Consider the following 24,602-nt stretch of genomic DNA (forward strand, 5'->3'; position numbering starts at 1 on the left):
TCTTCACTCTCCTTTGCTCCAGATGGGAAGAGACCAATAGCTGTATCTTAGATGGCCATTCGCAAGCTTTTAAGACCCCAGATGCTACTCACCAAACAAGGACATAGAACATTATCTTTATGAACTATGTCATGCCAACTGACCTAGATGACCCTAAAGACTATGATCCTTAGCCTACAAGCCCAGTTACTCAGTCCCTCGAGTTGTTTGGTTATATCTATATAAAGTTTCCCTAACTGTACCCTCTATGTGCTCTATAACATATATGAATATATATGTAGTACATATAAATACGTATGTAGAAATATCCGTATCTACATATACATGCGGGTATACTCCTGTACGACCTCCCACACCTATTTAGCATACATATTTACCTTTTATCCACTCGCAAATTGTTGTTTGTCATTACTGTTGTTGCAGGATATGTTATAGTAATCTATACGTTATAGTATTCACCATGGAGCCCTGGTAATGCAGTGGTTAAAAGCTACAGCTGCTAACCAAAAAGTCAGCAGTTCAAATTCTTGCATACTTCTCAGTGTCTTCCTTTGCCTTGGTCACATTGTGCTGACTTCCCCCATACTGCCTTTCCCTTCACCAGAGTTAATACATACCTACAATCTAGTCTGTGATTCTCCCTCTCCCTCCCACCTCTGGTAACCATCAAAGAATGTTTCTGTGTGTAAAGCTATTCCTGACTTTTTAAAATAGTTATCTCATACAGTATTTGTCCTTTTGTGATTGACTTCTTTCACTCAAAATAATGTCCTTCAGATTCATCCATATTGTGAGATGTTTCATGGATTCATCATTATTCTTTACTGTTGTGTAGTATTCCATTGTATGTATGCACCACAATTTGTTTATCCATTCATCCGCTGATGGGCACTTAGGTTGTTTCCATCTTTTTACTGTCATGAATAATGCTGCAATGATCATGGGTGTGCATATGTCTGTTCGTGTCACAGCTCTTATTTCTGTAGGATATATACACCTAGGAGTGGGATTTCTGGGTTATATGCTATTTCTATTTCTAGCTTTTTAAGGAAGTACCATACCATTTTCCATAGTGGTTGTACCATTTTACAATCCCACCAGCAGCGTATAAGAGTTCCAATCTCCCCACAACCTCGTCAGCATTTGTTGTTTTCTGTTTCTTTGATCAGCGCCAGCCATTATCGTCAGGGTGAGGTGGTATTTCATTATAGTTTTGATTTGCATCTCTCTAATAGCTAATGATCATGAGCATCTTTTCAGGTATTTGTTAGCTGCCTGAATGTCTTCTTTGGTGAAGTGTATGTTCATGTCCTTTGCCCATTTTTTAATTGGATTGTTTGTCTTTTTGTTGTTGACTTATATTCCAGTTCTTGATTAAGCAAAGGATTTATGTGAGTTTATTATCTTGATGGATAAATAAATAAGATCATGCATCACGGCTACCAATGAAGAATCAGACTGGGTTAAATTATGCAAAGATTCTATGTTAGTTTACAAATTCATGATAAATTTAATCAAGGTGGTTCAACAAATTTTCTAAGAAGGAAATTACCCAAATTACCCTTTATTTTTAAGTCTTTCCCCTTTCTTTTCTTATGTGTCCTGTGAAGTGACTCTAGATACAGAACTTATAATGATATAAGTAAAAGGAAGTGACTGATATAAAAAGGGGGAAGTGGACTCATTACTTTGGCCAAACTGTTCATAGAAGTCACTTATTCATTTTTCACAATCAGGATATAGTTTTAGTTGCACAATTACCCACACTGTTTTATCAACATGATTTGATTTTACTCAGGGGAGACCAGTGAAACCACACTTCCACTGAGTTAGGTGCTCTATCAGACCATGCAGTGGCTGCATTGATTGACTCTGTTTCACAGGTATTTATTGAGGTTCTCTTACATATAATGCCCAGCATTAGAATTTTGGAGTTACAGAGATTAATATGGGTCCCCCAGGTCAAAAATCATATATTCTCATTATGCCTGGCAATTGCCAATCCTGAAATTTTAAAGGAATATACAAAATCAGAGTACTTTTATTTAATTTCATTCAAGAAATACTGCCTCCTCTGTGAAGTCTTCCTAAATTCCATAATGCAGAATTTTCCCTCTCTGGGCCCTTGTATACACCTCTATTATCACAGAGTAGTGAAATTATTTATTTGCATGTCTATTTTCATCAATAAACCTTCAAAATATCTTTTTGAGTGAATAATTGGATAAATTAAAACAACTGAGCCCACTTAAGGTATCGTTGATGAATGGTCATATTGCTAACAGCAGAACAATTTTACCTGTAAAGGTTGTATTTCAGAAGCACGGCTGTCTCTTGTTAGTTGCATCCTCTCTTTAATTTGGTAGAGCACATACACAAAGGTCACCCAGGGAGAAGAGCTGACTCCCCAGGCTGGTTTGTTCACATCTTCCTGTTCTTCCTGGTACTTGGTTTTCTTGGGCGGAAGTCTGGGCTCAATGCGTGGCATGACATCTTCTGTCTGTTGCTGTACCAAGTCGATGGTTGCTATGGGAACAGGACTAGAGGGAACAGGAATCCTCTCTGCCAACATTGTCTTGTCTGGAGAGAAAATAATGTTTAAATCATGTCTCAGGGTTTTCATATTTAAACAAAGCCAAAAAAGCAACAATCCCATAAGCCCATTCTAGTGTGCTGAGACAACATTAATAAATTGCTGTTTATCAGGGACTTCTTGTTGTAAGCCTGAATAAATAAACATGATGTCATCTTTTAGGGTCTCCTTATAGGGTTTAATATACAGTAAGTTGCTAGAAAAGGACATCATGTTTGGTAAAGTAGAGGAGAGCATCAGCAAAAATGAGGGAAACCCTCAATAAGATGCATTGACACAATAGCCACAACAATGGACTCAAATATACCAACAATCATGAAGATGGCACAGGACCAGGCAACATTTCATTCTGTTACACAACGGGTTACCATGAGTCACAGCTGATTCAGCAACTAGTAACAACTTATTAAATCTATTATTCATTTAACTTAGATATAACATCTGTGGGATGGTTATAGTGAATGCTGCCTTACCCATTTACAGGTTTGTGATTTTAAAGATATACATCAGATATACAGGGAAAGGCATGTGATAGCTGTTTCTATTGGCCTTTTACAGAAGGCATGGACCAAGGCTGTATAAAATATGTGATCCAGTTAGGATTATAAAAGAACATGAGTGAGAAAAATCAGTTTGATCTTTCTGAGTTACCTACTGGAATTAAAATCTATTTCTGGAGTTTCTGGTATAAGCTAGTTTTTCTCTCCAGGTAGAAGCAAAGGCTCCTCAAAGGTAGGATACTCAACGAAGACGAGCCCTGTTCTAGGACCCAAGAACTGAGCAAGATTATTACTGTTCTACTGGTTGGCCTTCTCCATAAACAAAGATTCAACTTACTCTTTATCTACACATTGTATAGCCATTTTTTAAAAAGGTCATGCTTGCTGCAGAGAAAATTTCAAATTTAAGGTTTAGATGTTTCAGAGTTTTTTTTTAAAATGAAGGCAAAGGCATAAAGATGAATATCACTTCCTATCCCCAGTAGTAAAATTACTTTATAACTTTATATATATTTGACTTAAATTTGAAATTCCTTCAGAATACCAGAGAAATTTAAAACTTTCCCCAGTACCTCGTACCATAAAACAAAAATGAGAAAATCCCAGGCTACTTAAAAGAACCAATATTCTTTTCAACATAGTAGGTGGCTTCTCTCAAGCAATGCTATTCATAAGTTCATTTATACACCAAATAGATCTGTTGTACACTCTGTTACCACTTATGGGGTTATGTAGTGTGTGTGTAGAATTCCCATAGTTTGAATCTTCAGAACCGTCAAGAATGGGGATGTTTACCTTCTTCCTCATCTGGCACTGCCAGCCACTGGATCAGGGCAAAGAGCAGGAGGATCACCAGGCAGGCCATGCCAATTCCTCGGAAGGTTGCAGCAGCCCCTGTGAAAACAAACAGAGCACTGTATAAAGTAATTCCGGGAAATGCTGACAGCCCTCATCCAAAGCCGTCAATGTTCTGAAGTGCAGGCAAAGGCAGCAGAACTTGGGATGAACCAAAGAAAAGCGACTGGCCATTAGCTTGATATAGTGGTAAAAACACAGGGCTGGGTAGGTATCAGGAGACCCAGGAGCTAGTATTGGATCTGTCCTAGGTGAATTGTGTAACTGTATTTATAAACGATTGTCTAAGTGCCTTTTGCCATAACATTCAATAGTGATCTCCTTTTCATAAAGACCATTTAACCCAACTGTTATCAAACAGCTCTATTAATCTGTAGCTGGAACAGCAGAGCACAAATTGTGCTATGAATTCAGACATCTTGGGCCCACCGTATACAGATAACTGAACAATCAAGATCCCTGGAGCAGAACATTCTTCATTTCCACTCCAGCCCCCGATGTTTCCAATGAAGGAGATCTGACAAGGCAGACAGACTGTGTTGTTACAGATGTAGTGACATTACCAAAGCCAGCATATAGTTAGATTTTTCTGGTTCACAATCTCCTGATGGAATAACAATGATAGATTTTCTTTTCCCTAGCATTACTATCATCAGGTTTAGGCTACCTTACTTAAAACCAAAAGCACACGTGCTCATTCATTTGGCTCATCTGAGGTCTCTGCAGCACCTCACTGAGCAGCTCACCAGAGGCGCATGCATGGTTACAGGCTGGCTCTAATCATCCTAATGACCGAATAAGCACACTGCTTTACTGTTATGACTACCATGAACTCTAGAAAGAGAGTATGAATACTGGAGTTCAGTTTCTGGCAATCTCCAGTAATAACTTGAGTGTTTACTGAAGTATTGCTGAGAAATCAAACTTTTATCAAAGAGGAAAGGAAAAAAGAGAAAGCCATTCTTACCAAAATAATTGACTAACACGCCTCCGATCATGGCACCACAGCCTCGCCCCAGACCCAGGTGCAGGCCCTGCAGGATGCCCTGGGCAGACGTCCTCAGCTCTGGGGGAACTGCTGCACTGAGGTAAGAAATGCAAGCTGCCCAGATGGCCGCGTGGGTCACTCCTGGAGAGACAGAGGAGAAGAAGGGGTTGTCTTGTCAGCACTCCATGGTAACTCTTTTTTGAAACGTGAATTATATTATTTCTTTAACTACTACTACTACTAACCACTACTCTCTGCCATCGAATTAATTCCAACTCATATCAACTCTATAGGACAGAGCAGAAGTGCTCCACAGGGTTTCCAAGGCTGTAATCTTTTTTTTGTTTTTTGAATGTTCTTAGTGCCTTTATTCATTACAAAAACTGGAAATAACTTAAATGTTTCTTAACAGGTGAATGGATAAACAAATTGTGGTATATCCATACAATGGAAAATTATTTTGTAATATAGAATAAATTATTAATACATGAAATGACATTGATGCATCTCAAAAACATTGTTCAGAAACCAGGTATAAAATAGTACATATTGTATGATATCATTTAGATGAAGTACTAGAAGAAACAAAACTTCTATAGTGACAGAAAAGTAATCAGTAATTTTTTTTATTGTACTTTAGATGAAGGTTTACAGGACTAGCTTCTCATTAAACAGTTAGTACACATATTGTTTTATGACATTGGTTAACAACCCCATGACATGTCAACACTCTTCCTTCTTGATCTTGGGTTCCCTATTACCAGCTTTCCTGTCCCCTTCTACCTTCTAGTCCTTTCCCCTGGGCTAGTGTGCCCCTTAAGTCTTGTTTTGTTTTATGGGCCTATCTAATCTTTGGCTAAAGGGTGAACCTTAGGAGTGACTTCATTACTGAGCTAAAGAGGTTGTCCGGGGGGCCATACTCTTGAGGTTTCTCCAGTCTCTGTCAGGCCAGTTAAGTCTGGTCTTTTTTGTGTGTGTTAGAATTTTGTTCTACATTTTTTTCCAGCTCCAAGGCTGTAATCTTTACAGAAGCAGACTGCCACATCTTTCTTCCAAAGAGCAGCTCATAGGTTTGAACTGCCGACCTTTCTGTTAGCAGCCAAGCACTTAACCACTGTGCCACCGGGGCTCCTTCTTTATTTAACTAAGCACCTACATTTTAACATTAAGATTATTTCTATTTTTTTTTCCATTAACACCATGATTAACATTTTTGGAGACAGAGATTTTTACAAACCTTAGATTATTTACACTGGCTAGAATTCTACAAAACCAAACCCGTTGCCGCTGAGTCGATTCCGACTCTTAGCAACCCTACAGGACAGGGTAGAACTGCCCTATAGGGTTTCCACAGAGCAGCTGGTGGATTCGAATTGCCGACCTTTTGGTTAGCAGCCAAACGCTTAACCGCTGTGCCACCAGGAATCCAGAATTCTACAAGTGGGGTTGATTATTCAAAAGATACAATAATTTTTGTGCTTTTTAATATATCATTACAACTTGTTTTCCAAAAGAGTGTAGTGAAAACGTACAATACCATCATTACCAGTTTTGTTATATCTTCAACATTTGCAGGAAGGGGAGGGGAGAGGGTGGAGATAATAAATGAAAAAAAAAATTGGTCATTATTCTAATACACAGCAACTATCCACTGTCTGAATTAAAATTTTTATTAAGGCACTACTTTAAATATAATAAAAAGATACTGTTGCAAAAGGCTTATAGCTATACAAGATTAAGAAATCATTTGGTTCTGCTGAGATTAAGTCCTGGGCTTACTCCTTAAAAAATATTCTTTTAGGGGCAATATCATCAGAAACAGAATTTATATCTTGGAAAATTAAACTTAAAAGACCAATATTCATTTAATATTTGATCTGATATTAGTCTGCTTCTGACCAAAATGGAACAAGCAATAGGAACTGTACTTACCCTCCTTCCTGAAATAACTAGAAACCAGACAAAATACATGAAACAGCAGCTCTCAAGGCACTGGACATCAGATAACACAGGCAGTGATCCTTGAGACTGGAAGCAAACGAGGTACCCAGCTTACTGCCTAGTGAAGGTTTCCAGCCATGGGACAGGGATGGGGAACAAGTGAGTTGAGAAGATGGAGCTGAGTCTAGGGAGACCAAGGCAGCTGGAGTTCACAGGGCAGAGTGCCACAGAGGAGACAGTTTCAGAGAGAACTCCGAAGGCTGCTGAGGGTCCCCTCAAGTACTTAGCAGAGGACTGATCAGCTCATGCATGTGAGGAAACTACGAGAAGCCAGGGAAAGAATCATCTAAAAGGATTAGAAGGAACAATCTCCAAAGCTCACACAAAGATGCTGCATGAGCGGGAAAGATAGAAATGCCCTGTTTTTTTCTCCCCCTTCCTCTTTCATGTTTGGTAAGGTAGAGGGGTCAGCAAAAAAGAGGAAGACCCTCAATGAGGTAGATTGACACAGTGGCTGCAACAATGGGCTCAAACATAACAATGATTGTGAGGATGGCGCAGGACCAGGCAGTGTTTTGTTCTGTTGTACATAGGGTTGCTACGAGTTGGAACCGACTCAACGGCACCTAACAACAACAACAGCCTCTCTTCCTGTGATCTCCCACCTGTGCCTCTCATTAGCTCACTGATCAACTTTGGCTGCACACACGAATCACCTCGGGAGCTTTAAAAAGTATGAATGCCTGGGTGCACTCTTAAAGTCTGGTGTAACTGTTCTCACATGCAGCACTGGGAGTTTTAAAAGCTCTTCTGGTGAGTCTAATGGTTAAGAACCACTGCACTAGCTGAACGCAGGCAGAAACCAGGAGACTAGATCCTGGGAAACACATCCAACAGAAATCATCAGCAACCTGCCATGCAGGGTGCGGAAAGTATCTGAGAGCCAGTGGGTGTAGGATCAGCAAAGATGGCACAATGAGGTGAGTAGAAATAAGGGAGAAGGGTGAAAAGCCAAAAAAAAAAAAAAAAAAAATAGGCATGATCCTCTCTAAATTCTTCAGTGGCCAGAAAATTTAGCTTCCTCTGTGAAGCCTTCCCTAATCACCCCAACTGCAGGGATTCCTCCCTCCTGCATGTGAAGAACTCCTCAAAGCCAGGGAAAGAACTACCCAAAAGAATTACAAAGATTAGTACTCAGAACCCATATAAGGCTGGACACAGTTTTGCCGGACTGGAAAAACTCATGATTCACGCATGGGGCTCACATGGCCTCTTCATGTGTCTTAGGCTTCCTCACAGCATAGCAACCTCAAGGCTGTCAGACTTAAAAGGGTCTTGGGTCAATAGTATAAAATCATTAGCCCTAGACTAAACATGCTTTGGTCCCACCTAAGTAATCTTAAAAGCGAGACCCAAAGGATCATACTGTTTCCAGAACAAAGCTCAAGAATATTTATAGGAATACAAAAATATCTGGCACCCAACAAGGTAAAATTCACAATGTCTGGCATTCAATCAAAATTACCAGGCATGATCTTCCTTAGTAGATCCATAACGAAATAAATACTATTTTTACTGGGTACATTGGATTACATGCCTCATAGGTAACTGTCTTAATCATCTAGTGCTGCTCTAACAGAAATACCACAAGTGGGTGGCTTTAACAAAGAGAAGTTTATTCTCTCACAGTCCAGTAGGCTATGAGTCCAAATTCAGGGTATCAGCTCCGGGGAAACGCTTTCTCCATCGGCTCTGGAGGAAGGTCTGTGTCATCAATCTTCCCTTGGTCTGGGAGCTTCTCTGCGCAGGAACCTCAGGTCCAAAGGACGTGCTCTGCTCCCGGCACTGCTTTCTTGGTGGTATGAGGTTCCCATGTGTCTCTGCTCGCATCTCTCTTTTATATCTCAAAAGAGATTGGCTTAAGACACTATCCAATCTTGTAAACCTCATCAGTATAACTGCCACTAATCCATCTTATTAGATCATAGTGATTGAATTTACAACACATAAGGAACTCACATATACCCTCATCACAGTGATAGAGTTTACAACACATAAGGAAATCACATCAAATTACAAAATGGTACACAATCATACAATACTGAGAATCATGACCCACACATTTTTGGGGGGACATAATTCAATCCATGACAGAAACTAAGAATCATCAAAATAATTGTTTTTAAGGCCTTATATGTTTCAGTCATTATTGCAACTAGGTTATCTTTAACTAGAAATGTGGGCTAGATGGTTAGAGTTAGTTTGCACAACTTAATTTCCACAGAAGTCAAATAAAGTACTTGCTTTATCTGGACAAACAATTGCAACACCATAGATAATGCCAACTTTTTGAAAACCGAATAATGCACAGAGTCTTAATTATGAATGTTGACACAGTAGAACACAATGGGAATATTTTTAAATATTTTCATTTGTATTATTAAAGATGCTACTCATGTCATTTCTTTCCAGATGTACATTATTTTTTCATTAACAATACTAAGAAAAACTCAAACATATTCTAAGAAATAAAATGAATTTATCAAAATTAATTAGCTTCAATAGTAAAATCCAACTTAGGCATTGGGAATCATTTTAAAGACCTAAAACTACATCAAATAATTTTAGGTCATGTTAGTGGTGATTTCAAATATATTGTTATGTCTATGAGTAATCCATTGCTGGATTTGCAAGTAGACAAAAATGGGCCTATATATTTATAGGACTGAAACATTAAAATATCTATTGTTGCTGCTGGAGCCGACCCACGGAGTGAGACAGCTGAGTGCCTGTGCGCAGAGCTGAGTGCCACTGGTGGAGTGGGTTGCCTCTAGGCACTTATCGGTGGAGGTACAGAGCTTTGAAACACTTGCCCCAGCAGGGCAGATGCGGGTGTGAAGCCCGAGGGCTGAGAGGCCAAGGAACCAGAAAGCAGAAGCTGAAGAGACAAGGAACACAGGCCTCAGTCTCAAAAGGTACGGCCACAACTTCTGGGATTTCAAAGGGTTGAGCCATGGCCTCTGGTGTTTCTAAGGGCCGAATCGCCACTCAGATGGACTAGAAGGATGGTACACCTAAAGCTGAGGGAGCAGAGCTGCCATCCCAGTGGGCCTGGAAGGTGGAGCTGAAGCCCAGAGCCAAGGAACTTCCACTCAGAATCTGGAGAGTGAGGCCAATACCTAGAATCTGGAGGACAGGGCCATTGTGTAAATTGTCTGAGAACAGAGGATTATTTTCAAAGCCTTGAGGGCTAATATAATGTGTACTGCTGACTTGCTTGGTGCCTGTTGTCCCTTCTTTGCCTCCAGTTTCTCCCATTTGTAACGGAAATGTCTAGCTTGTGCCTGTTCTGCCATTGTACCTTTTGAAGCAGTTAACTTGTATTCTAGATTCCACAGATGAAGAGGAATTTTTGGATTTTGGACTTGGAGTTAAGCCTTTGGCTATGATATGAAGGGATGAATATGCCTTACACGTTGCAAGGATGTGATTTTTTGGGGGCCAGAGGGTGGAATGCCATGGATTGAATTGTGTCCCCCCAAAATGTGTGTATCAATTTGGCTAGGTCATGATTCCCAGTATTGTGTGATTATCCACCATTTTGTCATCTGATGTGATTTTCTTATGTGTTGTAAATCCTGCCTCTATGATGGAGGGGGGATAGGTGGCAGTTGGATTGATAAGGCAGGACTCAATGTGCTGGATTGGATTATGTCTTGAGCCAGTTTCTCTTGGAATATAAAAGAGAGAGTGAACAGAGAGACAGGGGGACCTGATACCACCAAAAAAGTGGTACCGGGCGCAGAGCACATCCTTTGGACCCAGAATTCCTGTGTGAAGAAGCTCCTAGTCCAGGGGAAGATTGATGAGAAGGACCTTCCTCCAGAGTCGACAGAGAGAGAAAGCCTTCCCCTGGAGCTGATGCCCTGAATTTGGATTTCTAGCCTACTTTACTGTGAGGAAATAAATTTCTCTTTGTTAAAGCCATCCACTTGGGGTATTTCTGTTATAGCAGCACTAGATAACTAAGACAGTTGCTATAGTTCTAGATCAAATACAATTCTAGCAGTTATTCTCTTAAATGTGAAGGCCTGGGCACACACAAAATCTCCCAATAACACGGTTTCTTTTTTCCCCCAAGATTCTAAGCATTTAATAAAATTTTGAGTCTTTTAAGGTAATTAAAACATATTCCAGCAGGATGACTAAGTCAGAATGCTTTTAAACTATTCTTAGAATTTGGGGCTGGTATTAAATGGCAGTTGTAAAAGATTCCTTACAGTTAGATCTCTGGAGTTTCCTTGCTGATTTTTGGGACTGATTAGATAACTGGGAACTACATTCTTTAAAGCAACTCAGGACATTAACTGAAGGAAAAAAAACAGTAAATCATGCAGTAAAAAAAATTTCTCTAAAAGCAGAAGAATGAAAGTCATTCTGCCTGTATGCCCCAACATTTTCCAAGGCAGATGAAGGATTAAAAATTGATTTCTCTGAAATAACATTTCAAAATACTGTGTAAATGAAAGAATTAATTAAATAAATCCCACTCCTAGAAAAGCAACTAGCAAAACTGAAATAACATTTCAAAATATTGTGTAAATGGAAGAATTAAATAAATCCCACTTCTAGAAAATCAACTAGCAAAACTAAACAATTCATAAGAGGAGACTGGGTTGGTACCATCATCATCTTTGTATACAAAAGACAGTTTTAGTTCTTGTTCTTAAACTTAAATGTGCAAACTTCTAGTAACCTTCTAATAATCTAAAACTCTTGCTGATAAGTTTTTTATTAATAAACTATTTTTACTAATTACTAATCTAATAATAAACTCATTTTACTACCAATAAAAAAAAATCAACTTAGAAATCTAAAAACCCTCTACTATTTTCCATATTTATAAGACAAGAAAGGAAAAAAGAAAATCTAGACAATCATGCTACCTAAAACAACTTTCCTATAAAATTTAGGGAGTAAAAGATATCAAAACTGGGAAAAGAAAATTCTGCTACATTCTTTATTTCTAGGTAGAGAACTATGAGAAAGTAATAGATGATTATTCTCTATGTGATGAAATAAATATGCAACTTTATTCAGTGACCTGGGTAAATGTGTTTACACTAGAGCCGTAAATTTTTTTAAACCTTCTAGTATGAGAGAAAGGAGCCCTAGTTACACAATGGTTAAGCACTCGGCTGCTAACCCAAAGACCTGTGGTTCAAACCCATCATCCCCTCCACGGGAAGAAAGACCTGGCAATCTGCTACCTTAAAGACTGCAGTCTAAGAAACCCTATGGGGCAGTTCTACTCTGTCCTACAGGGTCGTTATGAGTCAGAATCGACTTGATGGCATACAACAATAGTACGAGAGAACTAAGTTGGTGAACCAAACAGTAAGACTAAACAGATGTTACCCCCTGACTAATAACAGTAACAAGGGCACACTGATTGACTCTTTGCAATATGTGTGTACCCTCCTCTGGCTACTTGTCACAAAACTACTGATATACCTTACCTTGAGTGGCAATTCAACACCAACTCATAACAGGTGCTTAATAAATACGTTAAGTGACAATGAATGACTCTAAATGACCAAATAGATCACAGAAAATTAGCTTCTCAGTCCTTCCTTACCATAAGTGGGATTCCTCAAGATTAGCTTCAAGGCTTAACAGAAAAGAAACAGAGACACTTGCACACTACCTACTGTCAAGAACTTCACTGTTTTGGGATATGCTATATTTGAATAATCATTAAAAAGAATTATGATTAACATGTAATAAAAATTATTATTATTATTAGAGCAGCTTACTCTGCCAGGAACTGTGCTGTTTTACATAGGTTATCTCACTGACTCCTCCCAATAGTAGGTACTATTTTTTTTCTTATTTGCCAAAAAGAAAACAGAGGCACAGAGAGATTAAAATGCCTTGCCCAAGGTAACACAGATAACAGCGTGGTGTGGCAGGGATTTGAACCCAAGATGTCTAAGTTCAGAACTTGAATATTTAATTACTACATTATAATACCTACTCATAACTATTAAAGCATTCTATAGCAAATGCAAACATCTACTTTGAGAGGTTGTGTTGATAATATCAAACATGGCCAACGATCTACCAAGTCAATTATTAAACTAAAAATAGCTAACCCAACAGAAAATAGATATTCTCACTACATTCTTCCCCTCCCCCTGAAGAGCTGACATATCATACAAGATTTACCAAGTTTCTTATCTGTCCCAAATAACTCTTTACCTTATAATATTCAACAGTGGTGTTGATTCTGAGGCATGTATTCTGAAACTGTGTAGCCTGAGCCCACAAAAATGCTCTATTGCAATAAATGGCATGTATAAGAAAAAAAAAAAATTTTTTTTCTTCTCGAGATAGCTGCTCTTTGTAAAATGCTGAATGGCCTAGGGAAATCACAATCATAATGACTGGGAGGGGTGAGAACTGACAAAGTATTGGGGAACTAAATTTTTTGTTTTGTTTTGATTGTCTTGCTTCTGCCACTGATTTTTGCTCACTGAACAAAACATAACTATAGCTTTAGCATTGACACCAGGGCTGGATTAAGGCATGTGAGGGCCCTAAATATTGATAATCTGTGGTGCCCCCTCCTCTGCTTACTCGTGCACTTAAACAGGATATGTGAGTTATATGTATACATGTATGTAATATGTGCGTGTGTGTCTTAGCTATCCAGGATGTAATTTCTTTTTAAATGCGACTATAATATTAGCGATTGAACACAAAAGTGGCATATGCCATGTTAGCGGAATGCGATGAACTATATTATAAAATTTTCAGTGGATGCGGAGTACTAAGATTTTTACTATATACGACCTTTTCTACAAAAAGCATATTCCACATATTCTGTAACAAAGAAAATGAGTCAGTGAACTTCGTTGTTTCAACAATTAATGTGAAATTCTGTTGATCTCTCTTACCACAAAAAATTGACTTTCACCAATTTTGCTTTAAACGGCTCATACTTCAATTTTGATGCTTGTTTCATAATAAATGCTATAGTTATAAATGAAAAAATGAAAAGATGTCATAAAATAAAATTTAATGGTCAGAAAACAAATATTATAAGTAACTTTATCTGTAACCTGCTGGTTGTTTACAGGACGTGTGCAAGAGCACACCCTTGTGTTTGTATCATGGCAAACAGCATTGCTGACCCTCCTGGCTGGAGCTGCTGATCAACAAATGTGGATGTACAAGACTGTTCTCTCAAAATGTATCAGAGACCTTTTATCTATTAATATAATCTGTCCTTGCCCAGTAATTGCTCATGTTGGATCCAGTTGCATATTGGGTGAATGTAGCAAGGGTTAGAATCGACAGCCCACTTCCACCTTTTGTTTATTAGAAAGAAACAGTATACTCCCAAGAGACCCTCTGAGATAAGGAGTTTCAATTACACTGGCGGGACTATAGGAGACAGATGTCAATGAAGGTGTTGAAGTATTGGGGGCCTCATAGCTTAAACAAACTTGCTCATTGTTGCCCTCACGACACCGCATGAACTTTATTTCTGGCCAGCACGTTCTCAGGCTCTGCAGCTGGTATCAATTTCATTTAGTACCCTGCCAGTTCCCTTCTACTGTGATGCTTGCTCTTCCTTGTGTCCCGTCTGCGTGGCATCTATAGGTCTTTGCTTTGGACAACTGGTGCCCCCGTTTTGTTCATGCCTTAAGCATGTGGTTACCTTGCTTACTGGGTAATCCATCCTTGACTGGCACCCTGAATCAACTGTGACAAACCTTCTCCACTGATAGATCAAAGCATACACTTCAATTAGTTCAGTGTAATTCTCAAATGCTGGGATTAAAAAAAAAAGCTTCTGAGAGACCAAGCTAGCGAAAATCAGTAAGAGACTGTTCTTCCTTTAAAAAAAAAAAGTCATATTGGGCAGGTAATAAAAAGAGTCTGTAGTGGTTATGGTAATGCTAGCTGTTGTAATATATAAACCTTGTAATCTTAGTGGCTTCAGACATTAGATGTTTTTTTCTTGCTCACATAAAAGTCCAATGGGCAGGGGGTAGGAGGTTCTACACAGTCATTCAAAGACCCAGGTTGCAGAGACTCTGCCATCTTCATACACGGTTTCTGAGGTCACCATGAGTATCAACATCCAGCTGGTAGAGAAGGGAGATGATGGCATATGGAGGATTTTATGCGCTGGGTTTTGAAGTGCACACATCATTTCTGCCCAAATACCACCAGCCAGAATCAGTCATATGGGTACACTTAACTGTGAGGGAGGCTGAGAAATGCAACCTAGCTATGTGTCCAGGAAAAAAAAGGAAACAGAGCAGGTAAATAGCAAGCCAGTTTCTGCCGAGGCTGGGGCTGCCAGCAATGGAAATTCCAATAGTGGAGGACCTAGCAGCAGTTGCCTGAATCTTCTGTGTGCCACAGGAAAGAGGCTTCATACAAGACACACAACAATTATTGGTAAAGGCCAACACTTCCTTATCCACCAGTAGGTAGCACTGTAAGCAGAATCATCTTCATTCATTCAACAGTATTTACTGAGCACGTATACCATGTGCCAGATACCCTGCTAGGCTTTGAGAATATGATGGTATACAAATATGGCCCCAGCCACCCCAGCTAGGTGGAAAGGAGCAGCATTTGCCTGAAGGAGGAGCAGACTGAGCTCCCGGAGGAGAGCAAACATCAGCACCTGGCATGGGACTTGACACACAATGACAGCTCAACAAATGAATGCTAGGTAGGAAGTGGTCTGCATGTTAGGATATGAAGAAGAAAGCATTTGTGGATCCTAGATACCCTGCGTAAGACTGAAGAAAACTTCCAAATCCCATAGAGGAAAAAAAGTGGAGGGAGAAAATAAAGCAGTAGGTCTCTTCTATAAGCTTCAACTTGAAAGTTAAAAAAAAAAAAAGAAAAAGAAAAAAGATATGTGAACTGCTTTATTTAAAAAATGCTAAAATATAGTGAGGAAGGCAAATATATATATATATTTAATGCAACCATGTGCTTGGGGCCCTCATGAATTTTACATGCTGACGTTATGCCCAAAGCATAACTCAGAGAAGATTTTAAGAGACTACCACCCAAAACTGAATGCATTTAATGTCAGGATTTGGCAATATGGTTTACTACAAGTTCATTCTCCCCTCCATATGAAGCCACACGTGAGAACTGCTTCTATATCAAAGGCGGGAAAAATTTTACTTCCTCAAAAATATTTCAAAGAACAGTTAATTGAGTAGTCACGTTTCCCTTATGCTTTGGTCACCAGGTCTCAGAGCCTAATTTACAGCCAAGCTTTCATGCATAATTGTAGTCTAACTTCTTAGAATAGAATCTTCTAAATTATTTCCCCTGGTTCTGATTTTATTTATTTATTTTATTTTATTATACTTTTATTGTTATTTTATATTATCCAACATTTACTGGGGACTATGTGCCGGGTATTGTGCTAAATATTTACATGGGTTAGTTTATTTAATATTCATATCAACCTATTCTATAGCTCAGGAGTCCAAGACTTAGATTAAGCATCTTGCTCAAAGATAGGTAGGGATGCTAGAATTCAAACCCAGACCGTCTGACCCAAGCCTAAACACTATATGGTTTCCAGATTATTGCATATTTTGGTAAACTGCCTCAACTAATCTGTATGATGAAGTGAGAGCATACGTAAGTAAATTATTAAAATACACTGATGTTTTAACAGAGGTGCAATGGGTGGCAGAATGTCATCCTAGGAAAAGAACTATCATATTAAAGGTTCAGCTTTTAAATTTAGTTTTAAATTTTTTCAGTTATTTATAAGTTTTTTAAATAGAACTTCTTGTATTATTTAAGAGCTTCAAAAATTAGAAAATATTAACCACAGTACATGATGCAGGGGACTGCAGAATCAATCAAACAACAAGCATTTATATTATACCTTTCTATATGCACGTCTCCTTGGAGAATTCAAGAAGTACAAGGCATGGCCTTTACACTCCAAAGGGAACAATTAAGTGATAAACTATGTAACATAGTCCGTAAGTTTGAGAACAATTCAGAAAAGGGAGAGCTAAGTGTGGGATGCAGATGCCAGAAAAAGATTCTTGAAATAAAAAAAGAAAAAAAAAACAAAAAACCGTTGCTGTCGAGTCACTTCCAACTCATAGCTACCCTACCAGGATAGAGCAGAACTGCTCCATAGCATTTCCAAGGCTGTAAATCTTTACAGAAGCCGACTGCCACATCTTTCTCCCAAGGAGCAGCTGGTAGGTTTCAACTACTGACCTTTTGGTTAGCAGTTGAGCACTTTAACCACTGTGCCCCCAGAGCTCCTTGATTCTTAGAGTAAATGATGTTTAAAACAAACTCTAAATGGGCAAAGTAATTTCCATTTTGAACAAAATGCTATATAAGAACTTTCACTAACTTTAAAACAAGCAGTGAGCAGGAATAAAATTTCTCTATTATAATCTGTAAGGCTATTTTAAATAAAAATTAGTTTAACAGTAACATCAATGATTTTTATATGCCAACTTATCAAATGAAACACTGAATTTAGAGCATTTATCTAGATTATGTATTCATGTAGCAAGCTACCTGGGCTTTAAGGCTTTAAGTCAGACACAGAGCAGTAGAATCAGAAAACCTCCAATATGGATGGTAACAAATTGGAATTTCAGTTAGGATACCAGTCCAGAATTTCAACTGTCCAACACAGGCTGCCGAGTAATCCTCTCATAATTTCTCCTTGCTCTTCCAGAACTTAAGAGCAAGGGAAACATGGTTCTTGTTCGGCTGAACAGGCATGCTGAACAAGAAAAGAGTAAAGCTTCATAAATGGCAGCTCAAGTCTTCCTACCAGTGACATTAAATATCTACCTTTCATCAAAATCTTTGCCCTGATCCCACTGACAGAGCATCCTGCAGAGAACAAGCTGACACAAACCTCATTTTCACAACTCAGTGCTTGAGCCATTAATGCAAGTAACTCAAAAAAGCCCTTTAATCACAGCAGCTCCTAGGCTGACTTACCCTCCATCCTTAAAAAAAAAAAAAAAACAGTTGCCGCTGAATTGATTCTGACTCATGGCAACCCCATGTGTTACAGAGAAGAACTGTTCCGTAGGGTTTTTTTGGCTGTTATCTTGACGGAAGCAGATCGCCAGGCCTTTTCTTTTGTGGTGCTGCTGCTTGCATTCAAACCACCAACCTTTAGGTTAATAGTCGAGCACAAACTGTGCCACCCAGGCACCCTCCTTACATACATTTTAATAGCAATAATTATTTTGATCGGAGTCATCTCAGAATCTTGCAAGGATTCACAACCAAAACCCAGGTTGTTGCTGTCATAGTTCATCTCAAGTCAATTCTGACTCATGGAGATACCATGTTTGCAGAGTAGAACTGCTCCATAGGGTTTTCAAGACTATGACCTTTCGGAAGCAAATCGCCAGGCCTGTCTTCCAAGGTGCCTCTGGGTGGGCTCGAACCACCAACCTTCTAACTAGTAGTTGAGCGCTTAACCATTTGCACCACCCAGGGTCTCCTAAACCCAGGTAGAAAGGAGCATAATAAATTTGGGCTTGATTTTTATCAAATGTTTATATTTCTGATCACAACGATAATGTTTCAATGCTTCTATGCAAAAGTAAAGAGGGAAAATTACTATGGGCTTTTTAAATGATATCTTGAAAAACAAATATAAGCACCCACCCACCCTATCCAGTAATGTTTTAGGCACTTATTCCCACTGTCGTTCTAAAATAGAGTGCAGGCTCTCCCTGGCCAGTAAAAATATCCTACTTCTTTACGTGGTACTACCAGCTGCCCACTGAACATCATCATGTTTGCTGCCAATGGTAGATGAACTGTTTAAATATCAGGGCTATAAGAGGATATTGGCTACTGAATGTAAGCCAAGAAAGATTATGGGAAACAAGTATCCTCACAATACCCAACAGCATCCAGTGGTCTTACCTTGATCCCCAAACAGATGTCTGCATAGCCTCCTTCTTAGCGGTCTAGAGAGGAGGAAATTTGCTTCTCCTCCATCTCACCTAATTATTACCAACATGGCCTGAGGAGACAGATGCTGAGAGGATGATTAAGAACGCCAGTGGATGAAGAATAACACAGAATTCTTCACTATTACTTACATCCAACCCAGAAGGGGAAGAAAAAACGGGTAGCTGGAGCTATGGAATAAAGCACATCCTTTGTCTCCTTCAGTAACAGGATGAAGAGATCAACTATCTCACATATTTTTTGAGAAGGCTCTCTTGTGTGGCACTAGCTGGGATTCAAAGAATGGAAGTGCTGATTGTTCAAGGTCAAAATCATCAATGATGAGAGACAACATCTCCCTCCCTCCACCCTTCTACGGCCAAGACTAGGTCTTTAGTAATTATCAGGTTAATAATTCCAATTAAGGAGTTAAGGGACATCTACCATGACTATGGAGTCCCTGAGTGGTGCGAATGGTTAATGCATTCAGCTGCTAACCAAAAGGTTGGAGGTTCAAGTTTACCCAGAGGCATCTCAGAAGAAAATGCTTGGTGATCTACTTCTAAAAAATCAGCCATTGACAACCCTACAGTACCCAGTTCTATTCTGACACACATGGGGCTGCCATAAGTCAGAACTGATTTGAGGGTGACTGGTTTGGTTTTTGGTTTATCATGATGGTTGGCTTACTCTGTAATTATTCAGTGTTTTGTTGTCACCATTTATAAATTTTCTGCATCCTAAGCAGAGCCTCCATAAGCATAGAGATTTTAAAGTCATTTGGACAAGTCTTATAAAGGTGGAAAAATCCAGGCTGGCAGGAAAAAAAAACAAACCATTTTTCAGTCAGAAGTGTATTCCTGTGATGCAAGATTTATTCCACATGGATGATCCACTACTTTCCAGGGGTGGGCATGAATCAAACAAAGGGAAGGGATTTTGTTTTTGTTGTACAGCCAAAATACTCAGCACTCACTTCTGCCAGGGAGTGAAACCATCCCATCCAGTTTTAGACACAAAGAGCTCTGTGAAAACTGGTCACACAGATCCCTCTGTTAGACTAGGATACTATGTATTTACAGATTCCCTTTTTACTTGTTTCATTTTATAACTAGGTTTCTACTTGCACAAGGGAGAATAAAATTAAACATAGAAGCACAAACTGTAGTAGCTTGCCACAGAAAGCAGAATTCTGGTTTTGATTCAGAACATGGCCAGCTCCCTAATACACCCTGGGGTGCAAACAAGTATGATAAAATATATCCTGGGTTAAATTTTAGGGTGATAAATCCATCGAGCTGTAGCTACATTTACATTCCCTGAAGATGCCGTTCTGCTTTCTATTTCTGTGCTTTGGCACTTGGCTCTTTCCTATGCCTATTGTCTTTAGGCCACCTGGTGGGTTCCTATTCACCCTTCAAAATCCAGTTCACACATGATTTCCTTAGGGGATTTTTCAATAATACCTCATCCTCCCACTCCCTGCCTCACAAAGCTAACCACTCTCTGCACGGAGCTCCTTCTCTGTATCTGGTATATTTTTATATGATTCTATGTAACACATTAGACAGTAATTAGGTGTTTACACATCTGGCTTTAAGACTCTGGGACCTAAGTATGTATGTATATTTATATCTATATAGATATATAACATTCTCAGCACCAGCATGGTGCCTCACCCCTAGTAGCCATGTAATACATCTTTGATAAATTAACAGAAAAAGTTTTTCAATTCACACCAACATTTGTTTTTCCCTCTTATTAAATTCTTTTGTTGTTCCTAACCATTTATGGATCCTCTTTTTTCTGAGTCACTTATATAAACTGTCCTTTCTCATCTAATTCATATTAAATTAAAAGGAGAAAAGGGAGGAAAAACATATATCCATGTATCTTTCTAATACACTTTTTTCTTCTGTAAGCAGACATGTCTTTGCATAGAGTCTGTACACTGTGGCATACATAAATAAAGTGGTTAGGCCAGGCAAGGATCCTGTCTCATAGGATATAACAGAAACTAGAGGTGGAAATCCTAAGAACTGTGTTGTGTATCCCTTGTTATTGCATGATCTTTCCTGCAGTTCACACTTGGTGTTGTGTTTTAGGTGTCACTGGGTTGTTTCCAACTCATAGCGACCCTATGTATGACACAGAACAAAACACTGCCTGGTCCTGCCCCATCCTCACAACGGTTGCTATATTTGAGCCCAAGGTTGAGGCCATTGAGTCAGTCCATCCCTTTGAGGGTCTTCCTCTTTTTTGCTGACCCTCTACTTTACCAGGCATGATGTCCTTCTCCAGAGACTGGTCCCTCCTGATAATATGTCCAAAGTAAATGAGACAAAGTCTTGCCATGCTTGCCTCTAAGGAGCATTCTGATTATACTACTTTCAAGATAGATTTGTTTGTTCTTCTTGAAGTGCACAATATATTCAATATTCTTCACCAACACCATAGTTCAAATATATCACATTTAGTGCTTGGTTTTTCTTAAATGACACGATGCTGAAACATATGCCCCCACCTCAAGATTCTCTGGAGTTCTAACTATTACAAACACTAATTTCTTATTTTAAAACCAAATTTCATTTTCTATTTTTAAACAAAATCTTCTTTCCTCAATTATACACAAAGACTCAAGACGACCTGAAAAAAGTACTTTTAATAGTACGTATATGTTTGAATTTTATAATTTTAATGTGAATATAAATTACATCTCCTTTCATTTAGGATTTTTTTTCATTGCAAAGATGACATTTGCTAAATGAGCTTGCATTTTGTGTGTTTTGCTTAGATGTATAATTCTATCTAGATTTCATGACAAGAAATTAATTACATTGATTCTATCACATTTACATATTTGGTTGTTAGGGACAATGATAATGGCAATCTACAAAGCTAATGAACCTGTATATAATCACAGACTATTTAGTACAATTAATGATTTAGTCCATAAGAGCCAAACTATGACCTTGAGTATATCCCACCTGAATTTAGAGACTACCTCAAGAGTAGATTTGATGCATTGAACACTAATGACCAAAGACCAGACAAGTAGTGGGACGACACCAAAGACATCATACGTGAACAAAGAAAAAGGTCAATAAAAATACAGGGAAGAAAGAAAAGACCAAAATGGATGTCAGAAGAGACTCTGAAACTTGCTCTTGAATGTAGAGTAGCTAAAACAAATGGAAGAAATGAAGTAAAAGAGCTGAACAGAAGATTTTAAAGGGTGGCTCAAGAAGACAAAGTAGGACTCGGGCAGACATGGCTATGGAAGCATGCTTGTCCATTTTCCCATTCTTGCCTATTCTGTAATATTCTTTGGATTTGGATAGATCTGGCTTTGGCAGCATGCTTGTCCATTTTCCCACTTTTGTCTGTTCTGTGATATTTCCTTGGACTCAGGCAGACATGGTTCTGGCAGCATGGATGTCAGTTTCCCATTTTTGCCTTTTTGAACACATGCTGATTAAAATTTTCTTTTTCTTTACTAAACTTTGTGATGTTTTCACCCTACAACAGTTAATGGCGTAGTCATCAAGGATTTCTGAAGCTATGAATCAAGTCGACCTCGAGGAGACCTGGACTGCAGAGCAGAAGCTAGCAAAGAGAGGTCCTATCTTCTGGACCCACGTGTTCCCACTCCATGTCCCTTTGACACTGATGGGGTAAGTGCTCTCGGAAAACAAGCCTTTGCTTATTCTTTTTTGTTCTCTTTCTCATGTTTTCTTAAGCTTTGCTTAGCATATTTGTTTGGAAACCAGTTGTTTAATTAAAGACAGTCTTTCTTAGGTTCTTGCTTGATCATTTGGTTAAGAGTGACATTTAGTAACTCTTTTGTTGAACTCAGTTTAGGTCTGGATTCGGGCGTTTGAAACATTAATGAGGTAATTCTATTTTCAAAGAGCTTTGAGTCACTATAAGCTGTAAAACTTCGGGCATGGGTCGACCAGTAAAAGCCATTAGGGCAGTCGCCGGAGCTCATCACAAGCATTAAAGTCTCCTGTGACAGGATAAGGTGGTTGCGAGTCAGGCTAGAGCACTAGGGTGTCTGCCCCCCACAAGTAAAATCTCGCGCAATGAAGGTAGACGTTGGTCTAAGTGAAACAATGTCCGAACCCTGTGGTATTCCTCATAAGGTTTCTTTTTGTGGCTCAGAGAAAATCTGGAAAATAGTGCTCTGTTTTGCCAAATTTGCAGGGGAGGTGGCAGCTCCTGACCTGTTTTGCAAATTTGCAGGGGGAGGTCGTAGCTCCTGACCTGTGCTATGAAATTTGCAGGGAGAGTTGGCAGCTCTTGACCTGTTTTGCCAAATTCTCAGGGGAAGGTGGCAGCTCCTGACCTGTTATGAAATTTGCAGGGCGAAGTGGTAGTTTCATATCTGTTTTATGATATAGTTTCTCAATAAAGAATCAAAATGTTAAAATTAAAATCATCAGTAGCTACTTTACTTTCCAAATGGAGGAACTAGTCAATTTAACGTCTAAAATAAGAGACTAGGTATCTAGCAAGAAGAATGAATTAAGTTCAGAAAGAAGGAAACCAAAAGCTTGAACCTTATCGCTTAACATCTTTGATAAATGAGCCTGGATTTTCCACCTGCTACTGATACCCTGGTTTGGGGTTCATATTTAAAAACACTATAAACGAAATATACTAGAAGTAATTTTGAATTTCAGTGACCACTTTGGGAAAATGAACTTTCATTTGTGTTGTCCTTTCTTTCGTCTTTGGAGAACCTTTGCTTGATGCTCAGGTTTTGTCAAAAGGTCAAATATTCCTCCATCTGAGGCTCTGACAATAAGTTTTATCTAGAACCCGTTTTTTTCCATTGAATTGAGTCAATCTTACCAACAATTGCTATGCACACTTAAAGAAACTAGGACCCCCATATCCTTGTTTTGTGTGGTATTGTCTGGTGAGTTTATGTGGTCGTTCTGTCTCCTTTTGTCCTAAGAGCTTCCTTCTGGTCTAGAGCACTGTGTCTTGTATCAGGTTGGAGATTATGGTTGAGAATTGCTGTTTTTTGTAAGGCTGGTCATAGAACCTCAGTTCTTTCTTCATCTAGAGAAAACTGCATCTTGTGTCTGTCTTAAGATTTAGACTTTTAGTAGCAACTTAGAGAAACTGATATAAATTGGTGTATTTGAAAAGTACACTAAGATCTTTACGTTCTACAACGATGAAGCCATGCAACATCATATAGCATAGAGGAATCTGGAGGGCATTATGCTGAGTGAATTTAGTCAGTCACAGAAGGATAAATATTGTATAAGACCACTATTATAAGAACTCTAGAAAAGGTTTAAACACAGAAGAAAACATTCTTTGATGGTTACGAGGGTGGGGAGGGAGGGTCAGCGTTATTCACTAACTAGATAGTAGACAAGAATTATCTTAGATGAAGGGAAGGACAGCACACACTATAGGGGAAGTCAGCACAACTGGACTAAACCAAAGCTAATAAGTTTCCTGAATACAATCAAATACTTCGAGGGACAGAGCAGCAGGGATGGGGGTCTGGGGACCATGATTTCAGGAGACATCTAGGTCAATTGGCATAATGAAGCTTATTAAGAAAATGTTCTGCATCCTACTTTGGTGAGTGGAGTCTGGGATCTTAAAAGCTTGCAAGTGGCCATCTAAGATGCATCAATTACTCCACCTGGAGTAAAGGAGTATGAAGAACACCAAAGACACAAGGAAAGTA

General features: G+C 38.9%; 1 protein-coding gene across 5 annotated transcripts in view; it reads right to left on the reverse strand.

Annotated features, from left to right (window-relative positions):
• Window positions 1-24,602, reverse strand: part of MFSD6 (major facilitator superfamily domain containing 6) — a 95,094-nt gene that overhangs the window by 2,961 nt on the left and 67,531 nt on the right. For all 5 annotated transcript variants that reach the window (XM_004385580.2, XM_023739876.1, XM_023739873.1 and 2 more), the window contains 3 exons: window positions 4,916-5,077; window positions 3,889-3,987; window positions 2,300-2,580 (listed from right to left, as the gene is read on the reverse strand). In XM_004385580.2, coding sequence (XP_004385637.1) covers window positions 2,300-2,580; window positions 3,889-3,987; window positions 4,916-5,077 — 542 coding nt within the window. The remainder of the gene's footprint in view (window positions 1-2,299; window positions 2,581-3,888; window positions 3,988-4,915; window positions 5,078-24,602) is intronic.

This window comes from Trichechus manatus, unplaced genomic scaffold (assembly GCF_000243295.1).
Source record: "Trichechus manatus latirostris isolate Lorelei unplaced genomic scaffold, TriManLat1.0 scaffold00142, whole genome shotgun sequence".
Taxonomy (NCBI): domain Eukaryota; kingdom Metazoa; phylum Chordata; class Mammalia; order Sirenia; family Trichechidae; genus Trichechus; species Trichechus manatus.